The sequence below is a fragment of the Alexandromys fortis genome, unplaced genomic scaffold (assembly GCF_014885135.2).
Source record: "Alexandromys fortis isolate MF-2015 unplaced genomic scaffold, M_Fortis_MF-2015_v1.1 scaffold_203, whole genome shotgun sequence".
NCBI classification, from domain to species: domain Eukaryota; kingdom Metazoa; phylum Chordata; class Mammalia; order Rodentia; family Cricetidae; genus Alexandromys; species Alexandromys fortis.
The window spans coordinates 915,775-926,044 of NW_026068080.1; the positions used below are offsets into that span (position 1 = coordinate 915,775).

The 10,270-nt window shown below is 38.2% G+C and overlaps 1 protein-coding gene and 1 long non-coding RNA gene across 2 annotated transcripts in view; one reads left to right on the plus strand and one right to left on the minus strand.

The window, feature by feature from the left end:
* The window catches only part of LOC126488409 (uncharacterized), a 28,511-nt gene extending 27,218 nt beyond the window's left edge, over window positions 1-1,293 (minus strand). Inside the window, exon 1 of the long non-coding RNA XR_007588682.1 lies at window positions 1,137-1,293. This is a non-coding gene — a long non-coding RNA (uncharacterized lncRNA). The remainder of the gene's footprint in view (window positions 1-1,136) is intronic.
* The window catches only part of Adamdec1 (ADAM like decysin 1), a 16,087-nt gene extending 5,973 nt beyond the window's left edge, over window positions 1-10,114 (plus strand). The window contains exons 6-14 of the mRNA XM_050121873.1: window positions 294-480; window positions 682-741; window positions 1,826-1,897; window positions 2,165-2,334; window positions 2,704-2,785; window positions 3,465-3,595; window positions 5,881-6,055; window positions 7,877-7,962; window positions 9,167-10,114. Of these exons, the coding sequence (XP_049977830.1) occupies window positions 294-480; window positions 682-741; window positions 1,826-1,897; window positions 2,165-2,334; window positions 2,704-2,785; window positions 3,465-3,595; window positions 5,881-6,055; window positions 7,877-7,962; window positions 9,167-9,173 (970 nt within the window). The 3' untranslated portion in view covers window positions 9,174-10,114. The remainder of the gene's footprint in view (window positions 1-293; window positions 481-681; window positions 742-1,825; window positions 1,898-2,164; window positions 2,335-2,703; window positions 2,786-3,464; window positions 3,596-5,880; window positions 6,056-7,876; window positions 7,963-9,166) is intronic.
* The last annotated feature ends 156 nt before the right edge of the window (window positions 10,115-10,270 follow it).

A 10,270-nucleotide genomic window follows, 5' to 3' on the forward strand; every position in this document is an offset into this window, starting at 1 on the left:
TTTTTTTTCTATAGTTTGTTTCCCCAGTGAGACTCCCATGGAGAAAGCTAAATTTTCATTTGCAAGTGGTTATCAAAAGAGATGGCTTCTGAGATAGAGATGGGCAAGTTTGGCCTCTTCTCCTTTAAGCTCTAGGACCCAATCAGGTGTAGACCTTTGCAGGCCCTGTGTCTTCATACTGTTTGGATTGTTCATACTAATCCCTAACCCACTGGATTGTGTGGCTAAGCTGATGAACAAGCTATCCTGGTACAGTCACTTCATTACCTAAAACACAATCTTATATCCCACAGAGGGTACTTCACACATCATGATCAAAGATATCAGATAAAGCCTCTGCAAGGCACAGATGAGGGGGAACATGCCGTCCTTCCAGACAGCCAGGGGGAACCAGACACCGCTAAATACAAGCATGCTGACGAGCATGCTGGCAGGAAACGAAGCCATCTTCGAATCTCCAGGTCATTAAAAAGCCCAAATGTGAGTATAGCTTTAAAGCCTATGTATTTTGGCTGTCTAAGCAAGGACATAAGGTGCACAGGTTTATTCAGAAACAACTGATATATGTAAAGTCTCTGTTTACATCTTTTTAAATTTATTTTGGGGAAGAAAATGTAAGCACCTGAATCAGTGTGAGTAGAGATGATTATTAATGAGGATCTCTTGTTATCTGTAAAACAGGAAGACCCCCTTCAAGTGCAGAAATACCTTAACCTCTTCTTGGTGCTGGATAACGCCTTTGTGAGTACAACAGATGGGTGCGGCTTTCCTAGTTCTCCCAACTGACGAGTCAGATTAAAAGAAGCCATTAGACTTGTTTGTTTTCTGTTGGCCTAGACTTTTTGGCTGCTTTGTTGACAACAGTTTTCACACATCCCATGCCACTTATTATGAATCGGTCACCAAATATTTATCTGCAGGTAATAGACTTAGTACTATAGACCTATGATCCAGTTTGCTTTCTGTTGCTGTGGTAAACACCATGGCCAAAAGCACCTTGGGGAGGGGAAGACTTATGTGCCTTACAACTTAACAGTAATTGTCAAGGGAATCCAAGGCAGAAACTCAAGTCAAGGCCTGAAGCAGAGACCATGTAGGAACAGCTGCTGGCATGCTGTCCTGGCCTGCTCAGTTACCTTTCGTATACAGCCCAGCTCCACAGAGATGCCCAGTCTGATAAAGGCTATTCTTCAATTGATGTTCTTCTTCTTAGGTGATTCCTATAACCAGCATGTGCCTATAAGCAATGAACCATAAAAACATTAAAGAAAAATATTCTACTAAAGTATTAGATTGTTTTAAAAGTTTACTATAAAATGTAGATATAAATTTAATAGATATTATGCAAATATGAACACAAAGCTATACACAATTTACAAAAATATAAATATAAGGAAGCTAGACTTTATGCTGTCTCATAATCAAGCCTGAATTAATATTTAGTGAATGCAAGATATTTAAACTATTAATTTGATGTAGTCAAATTAAAAATAAATAAGAAAACCCAGTTCTAATCCTAAAGTCCAAATTCGGAATGCTGAAGCAGGAAGATCATAAGTTTAGTGAAATCTTGACTGTGGTCTGCCTCATGCCAAACCAAGCCAAATAAACAAAGAGAAAGATGAAAGACATTATTATGAATGCCTAACTTTTATCTTATATAAACCTCTATATTTGAGGTAGAATTTGTTGAAATAGAATCTAATATAAGGTAGCCATGAATTGATGAGATGTTAACTATGTTAAAACATGTAAAATTTCTATTTAATCCTCTTACCACCAGCCTTCTCACTTCAATGTTCTATTTTAATTTTGTGTTTTTCAGTATAAGATGCATAATGGGAATGTGACTCGGATAAGAAGCTTTGTGTTTGAGGTGCTGAACTTGCTCAATGTGGTAAGGCATTTGTCATGTATGTGTGTTTCTATACCTGTGCCTGGGGCTTCCCCTGTGAAGGACACTGGATGGGGCTAAGAGTCACCTAAGGGGGAGAGCTCATCAAGGTGAAAAATCATAGACAGTAACAAAGGCATCTTCTAGAATTTCTGTTTTCATGATGGAAATTTATGATATTTATGGCATCCCTTTATCATCACCTGTGGTCCCCAAGGGTGCTAAAACTAAGCCTAAATGTTTTAATTAAAAAATATGTTCTTTCCACAGATTTTCAGAACCGTTGGTACTCGAGTGTCTTTGGTGGATATGGAAATCTGGTCTGACAGCGATAAGATAAAGGTGGTACCCGAGATTGGGACCACATTCCGAAGCTTCATGAGATGGCACTACTCTGTGGTGGGGAAAAAGAAGTTCCATAACCATGCCCAGCTTCTCAGGTGAATCTCTTCTTGCCAGGGCACGGATACAAAGACAGAGTGGGCGGTTATCTCCAAAGTGGCTTGACAAGAATTTCTCCTCAGTCATATCTCTTGAATAAGTTGTTAAGTGGCTTGATCACTACTTAACTACCATTAGCAAGAGACCCACCAATTATGGGAAGGTCATTATCAGATCAATAAAAAGCACATTCTTGGATGCAAAATATTCACCTGTAATTGTGGGCCTGTGGTATGGTAGAATCTGTGCTGGAGCCTCATGAACATACAGAAGGCTAAGGGGACACCGAGGGATGTTTATAATGTCATTCCCCAAAGCTTCCGGTTTCCAGAGTCAGATTGTGATAGGACCTCTCTACTTTTACACAGTGGATCTGGCTTCCTCCAAGGGCGTGTAGGAATGGCAGCTTCGAAGTCCTTGTGTTCTACATCGTCAGTGTCCGTTATTGAGGTTTGTATACTTCTACTAAGACTCCCTGTGATTCCATCGCTGTGAAGATGAGTGTCATGCCCTGTACCAGAGGAATCACCATGGCCATCAGCTGAATTGATAAATTAAGTTAGACATTAAACCAGTTTTGACCATTGCACTGTAGAGTCGTTGGATAATAAAATGTTAGCTTTGCCAAAGGCCTCTACTTCAGTTTATATCAAAGAATGAGGCTCACAAGGTTGAGACCAAAAGGGGAGTTAGGGTCCTCTGGCCTCAGAGAGCCCTAAATGAATCCTTTGCTATAGCCGTTCAGAGGTCAGACAAGGAAAAACCTCATGTAAGGCCTTCATGTGGCCATTGCTACCAATGGCATAAGAATTACAACCTCAGTTTCATAGATGTGGCCATACCATAGCAACTAATAGTACTTTGCATAAAGAATGCAATTAATCTAACTCTCATTCACTGAGAATTCAGGATATAATATAGTTCAGTATTCACCAATTGAGCTAGAGCACTGAGTATTCTTAGGAGCCAACCATTTCAGATATACTAAGCTAAAAGCAATAGTTGGAAAACGAGTTTAAGGGGACACTATTCTTCCTTTCCCAAATACTCATATTAGACATTACACAGAGACAAAGACTGAGAAATTACTGGGTAAAACAAGACGTAACAGGTGCTTCTATTTGTCCAGGCTAAACGAAAGAACGGTGTGACTCTTGCAGCAGTGATGTCACATGAGTTGGGCCATGCCCTTGGTATGAAGGACGTTGTCTATAGTACCAGGTGTCCCTCTGGCAGCTGTGTGATGAATCAGTACCTGAGGTAAGATGATATTGTCCCAAAGTAAAGAGAAAAGTTTTCCATTCCCAAATAAATGTACTGCGCGTATGTGGTAGGAGCACCTTTTCACAAAGACTGGCTGTTCTATTCTTTTAACCTGCAGCTTCTTCATTCATGCATTTTACCAAATTCAAGGCTCATTCATTAAGATTTCTAAATATACCATCATAGAATTTATTAGTATGCCAATGACATCATTTTAACTTAAGGTTCTTTTAATTTGAATTGATATCTTATTTCCCCCAAAAAACTATCCTGGTTAAAATGTTAATTTTAGTCGAAGACAGCCAAGATAAACCTATCTCCATCCCCATCACCAGTTGAGCTTCTATTTTAACATATTCATTTATTATTTCATATTGCCAGTTACTTTCCCAAGACTTCAAGAAATGTGAAGATGTCATTGGTTTTTACTGCTATGTAGTACTCTGTTGTATAAATGTACCACATTTTCTTTATCCATTCTTTAGCTGAGGGGCACCTAGGTTGTTTCCAGGTTCTGCATATTACAAATAACACTACTATGAACACAGCTGAGCAAATGTTCTTGTGGTATGAGGGTGCATCCTTTGGGCATATGCCCAAGAGTGTTATTGCTGTATCTTGAGGTAGACTGATTCCCAATTTTCGGAGAAACCGCCACACTGATTTCCAAAGTGGGCTGTAAAAGTATGACTCTACCAGAAATGGAGGAGTGTTCCCCCTCACTCCACATCCTTTCCAGCATAAGTTCTCTTTGGTCTTTTTTATCTTAGTCATTCTGACTGGTATAAGATGGTATCTCAGAGTCATTTTGATTTGCATTTCCCTGATGGCTAAGGATGTTCAGCAATTCCTTAAGTGTCCTTCAGCCATTTTCAATCCTTCTGTTGAGAATTCTTTGTTTAGGTCAGCAACCCATTTTTGATTGGATTATTTGGTAATTTGATGTCTAGTTTCTTGAGTTCTTTACATATTTTGAAGATCAGTCCTCTGTCCAATGTGGGGTCACTGAGGATCTTTTCCTATTTTGAAGGCTGCTGTTTTGTCTTAGCGACTGTGTCCTTTGCCTTACAGAAACTTCTCAGTTTCAGGAGGTCCCATTTATTAATTGTTGCTCTCAGTGTCTGCACTATTGGGGTTATATTTAGGAAGTGGTCTCCTGTGCCCATGCATTCAAAGCTACTTCCCACGTTCTCTTCAATAAGGTTCAATGTGGCTCAATTTATGTTGAGGTCTTTGATCCATCTGGACTTGAGTTTTGTGCACAGAGATAGATATGATTCTATTTGCATTCTTCTACATGTTGGCATTCAGTTATACTGGTACCATTTGTTGAAGACACTTTCTTTTTTCCATTGTATAGTTTTAGCTTCTTGGTCAAAATTCAGGTGTTCACAGATGTATGGATTAATACCAGGGTTTTCAATTCGATTCCATCTGTACACCTGCTTGTTTTTGTGCCAATATCAAGTGGTTTTTATTACTGTATCTGTATAACAGAGTTTTATGTCAGGGATGCCAATGCTTTCAGAAGTTCTTTTATTGTAGAGGACTGTTTTGGCTATTCTTAGTTTTTTTTTCCATATGAAGTTGAATATTGTTCTTTCAAGGTCTGTAAAGAATTGTGCTGGGATTTTGATGGAGATTGTACTGAATCTGTAGATTGCTTTTGGTAGGATTGCCACTTTTACTGTGTTAATCCTACCTATCCAAAAGATATTCATTTTTTTTATATTTTCAACAATTTTTTTCAAAGACTTAAAATTCTTGTTGTACAGGTCTTTTAGTTCTTTGGATAATGTTACCCCAAGATATTTTATGTTATTTGTGGTTATTGTAAATGGTGATGTTTCTCTGATTTCTTTCTCAGGCCATTTGTATATAGGAAGGCTACTGATCTCTTTAAAGTTTATCTTGTAATCTGCCACATTACTGAAGGTGTTTATCTGCTGTAGGAGTTTCCTGGTAGAAATTTTGGGGTGACTTAATGCATACTATTATATCATCTGCAAATAGCAAAAGTTTGACTTCTTCCTTTCCAATTTGTATCCCTTTAATCTTCTTTGGTTGTCTTATTGTTCTAGCTAGAACTTTGAGTACTAAGAGAAAACATTCAATTAGAATATTACACATACTTCACTAGCCACCATAGGCAGCAGAGAGATGTTCTAGACAGTGGCTGCATTTGGTGTTTCCACTGAACTTGGTCCACAGTGAAATATAGTAGATTTTTTATTTAATATTCTGTACTGTGCGTAACGCTGATCTGTTTTTTTCTGTTACAGTTCAAAATTCCCCAAGGATTTCAGTACTGCCAGTCGCTCACTTTTTAAAGGGTTCCTTTCCTCTAGAAGTGGAAGATGTCTGATGCAGGCACCTAATCCTAAAAACTTCATAAAATTGACATGTGGGAACCAAGTTCTGGAAACAGGGGAAGGCTGCGACTGTGGATCTCCTGAGGTATGAATATAAATGGTGCTTAAAGTTGTGTTTATCAAGATTTCAAAGCAGAACGACTGGGTAAAAGTTATATACGTTAATTTTCCATTTTCGTCTTTAAATTATTTTATTTTATGTTTTGTGTGTGTGTGTGTGAGAGAGAGAGAGAGAGAGAGAGAGAGAGAGAGAGAGAGAGAGAGAGAGTATTTATGTGAATACACATAACATGGAGACCCAAGAGAGAGCATCAGACCTCTTGGAACCGGAGATAAAGGTAATTTTGAACTGGCAAACATGGGTGCTGCGATCTGGACCCTTGTCCTCAAGACTGTTCAGCAAGTGCTCTTAGCTGCTGAGCTATCTCTCTAGACTCCTTTAATTTTTTTTGTAGTGTTCCTTTAGAAATTTGTTCAGGAGATGAAATTGGTGCTTTGCTTTTGATTTTAGTTAACTACCCCATGAAAAGTGTGCATGCACACACCCTCCGATCCACTGATAAAACCCACCAACATCTGTTCATGGCATCACACAAAGCCAAATGTAAAGAAGGAGTAATTGCCCACAGCATGCCACATTCCTTGTAGACACTTGGAAATTCCTAATTTTAGGGCTTTAGGAATTGGTGAATCCATGTGAATTAGTGATTTAGCCATTATTTTTGACAGCTCTTTGACAATGTAGAAAGCATCTTAGATTTCAGAGAATCAAGACATTTGTGCAGAAGTTTGAATTGTGTATCAGATTCTTCATGTAGTTTTGTCAGGATTTGATTACTTATTTGAAAGTACCTTCATATTTTCTTTTGTGTTGTCTAAGGTTTTCTTTTTGATACTGGTAATGATTTATTGATATTATCTTTGATGTCATTTTACTATTATCTTAGACACTTATCAAATATTCTTAAGAGTTGACCCCAATTTATTCTATGGAGATAATCATTACACATTTCAATAACACTATTATCCAGGCAAGGTTAAAAAAACAAATTTTAATTTTAATTGAAACTTTTCCTCTAATTTAACATCATTTGAATAGTTCAGAAAGGTTCATCCTTGAAATTTTCAGTAGATTTAAGTGCAGTACCTTCCAGACAAAGTTAATTTGAGGAAATTCTTTGTGATTTTTCTCCTCTTGGTCTTTAATGACAGTGTTCCCTGAGCACAGCATTTCCTCCTCTCGTTGCCTTTCCCTGGTTAAGGCCACTGGAATTGGTACAAAAGAGTGGATATCTTTAAAAAGAGAAACCTCTATGATCAGGTCTGAGATCATTGCACTAAAAATAAGAATTTACAGGGAAGTTTCATTTTTGTCCCTCTAGCAGGATAAACAATAGAAGCTTTAGCCTTGGATCTCATAAACTCCTCAGCCATGGATTCTTGACCAGGTTTCCAGTACCAGGCATGAGTTTCCTCCTGTGTCCAATCAGAAAGCAATTGGCTACCCCCATCACATTAGATTGCACAGCAGTAGACAGCCCCTCACTTAGGAGTATATGGGTTATTAAAAGTAAAAGAAAGCCGGGCCTGGTGGCAACACTTAAGAGGCAAAGGCAGGCAAATCCATGAGTTCAAGGCCAACCTATTCTACATAGGAAATTCTAGGACAGTCAGTACTACATAGAGAGATGTCTCAAAAGAAAAAAAAAGGACACAAAGTTAAGAAGGAATGGAAAGGAACAGGGTGGATCTGGGAGAAACGATCCCCCTGGGGGTACAGCAGGGCTAAATATGATCATAATATATTCTACTAAATTCTCAAATAATAAAATATGATACTTTAAAAAGTGAAATTTTCATTTGCTGTTATAATATACTCGGGGACTGTTCTGTTTGTTCTTTGTAGGAATGTACCAATCTCTGCTGTGAGCCCCTCACATGTAGGTTGAAATCCCCACCTGCCTGTCGAAAAGAAGCATCCAACCATGTCACGTGAGTACTGTCTTGTCCATGTTCCCCAAATGTCTTGTTGCTTTTCTTCTAGATTTCAGAAAGGTGTCCTCCTGGGCTCAATAACACACTGAAAGCAAAGTTCACCTGCACTTTTTAAATGACTTAATTTTGTAGAGAAGAAAGAAAGCAGTATACACAAAATTAAGGCTGTGTGGTTGGTCATGTATGTATGAGAAAATGGGTTACTCCGACATTTATGAGATTAGAGTTCCAGACACTTCTGTCAAAATTGGTTTCATTTCCTATAGTTAACATGTTAGCATGAAAAGAATTAAAGTGTACTTCTAACAAGACTTGATTGATGAGATGATAGGGATTTTTTGCTAGGTAGTCAGAAATCAATCATCTTTAAAAACTCAATGTAAGCTTTGACAGTTTTATTTTTTTTCATAGTGTTTCGATGGATTATAATCCAGGTATTGTTTTGGGAAGGCCTGAAGATCTGTGTGGTTTGGGGTAGGGAAACAAATGGCTTGGCATATGGCATTAGGTTTTTGTTTGAGTATTAAGTGGTCTCTGTACATAAAGACTATAACAACAACAGGTATCAGAAAGCTGGGATTCAGGAGACGTGATAGGGGAAGAGTTGTTCTGTGCCCTTTTCTCAGACATTTCCAGGAATGAAAAGTGCAGGGACAGTGAACTAGAATAACCAACTCCAACACCATTCAGGATCACTTCCTCAGGAAAGGAACAAAGGTAAAAGGAAAATGAGGATTCCTTTTCTGTTTACTAAGCACTGTGGAATAATTCAGTGAACCTTCTTATGGGTCCGCTTGGCAGAGAATTCTGGAAATCATGCCAAGACCAGAAGCAGATGTACAGAGAAGCAAAATGCAGAGCAAACAACCAACCAAAAACCTTAGTTCCTTCGAGAGCTGGAATGACAGATACCTATGCTCCTTTCTACATAAAATAGAAAGTTTAGCATCGATGGAAGAACATATAAATAAGCTTGGAATCTAGATATTTAAATTCCAGTCTTAATTCTGCCAAAACACTGTGAAATTGAAGACAAGTTACTGAACTCCTTCCCTTCTTGTGCCATGAAATTACTTACTGATGTGTTCCCCCAGTGAGGCTGCTGGCCTTGTTTGAAGTCTATAAATGTCCATTTGTGTCAGTCAAGAATATTTTATTAGATAATAACCACAACCTCTGTGTTTTGTTTTTCTTTAATTAGAAAATGATCCAGTGTGTACTTCCTTGAGAAGCTGCTCTGCCAGGACCAAAGTCTAGAACCTGATACACCAGGAGTCTTGCCTAGTTTCACTTTGTGCTTTTATGTAGACTTGCCTCTGAATGTAGCGTGGGAATCCATAGATTTAGTCACTGGACAGTAATATCCCCAATCACACTTGTGTCTCTAGTGACTGTGTAGACAGTTTCTCAATTTCTCCTAAATAATACAGTGTAACAACTATTTGCACAGCATTTTCATTGTCAAAGTTATTAGGTGTTAGAAGTAGTCTTGAGATGACAAAACATTTAGAAGACTTTCAATAGTTGTAAACAAATATACTCCAGTTCTTATAAGGGACCTCCAGTCCAAAGATTTAGGTATCTGTATGTTCCTGGAGCCAATCCCTACTAGACACTGAAGAAAGACTTTTGCTTTTCTCTTTCCATCCTACTTTGCATTCCAGTCAACAGATCAACAGATGTGAGATGTTGCCTATAGGTGTAGGTTTTATCTGCGGTGTGACTGCGAGAACCCTGAAGGTGTAGTTTTTGTTTCAGTCTTTGGAAAACAAAAGAAATGAACCTTTGCTGAAACCTCAACACATTCCACTGAATGGTTGAGTTGATCCCAAACTGCAAAAGGACAAGTGATTTAACACTGAATCCCTCTCCTAGTATAGGAAAGGCAGAGCCCCAGTCCCTTGCTGTCCTTCACTTCATCCAACTCCTGTAAATGTCCCAGCTTTGCTATCTCTTGGAATATTGATTACATCCAAACACTTTCCATGTGATCAAATATAGTTTCTCACATTTCTCTCACTGTCATGTGTAAGATTTATTTTAAGAAATCTGTTATTTGCAACTTAGTGGAAATGGAAAGATAAGGCTTCATTTATTGGTTGATGTAATAAACTGTGCTATCAATAAAAACAGTGAATCCGCAAAACAATGACTTCTCGAATTTTGCATGCAAATGGATGGAAATAGAAAACACTATCCTGAGCGAGGTAACCCAGACCCAAAAAGATTAACATGGGATGTATTCACTCATAATTGGTTTCTAGCCATAAATAAAGGTCACGGAGTGTATACCTGGTGAACCTAA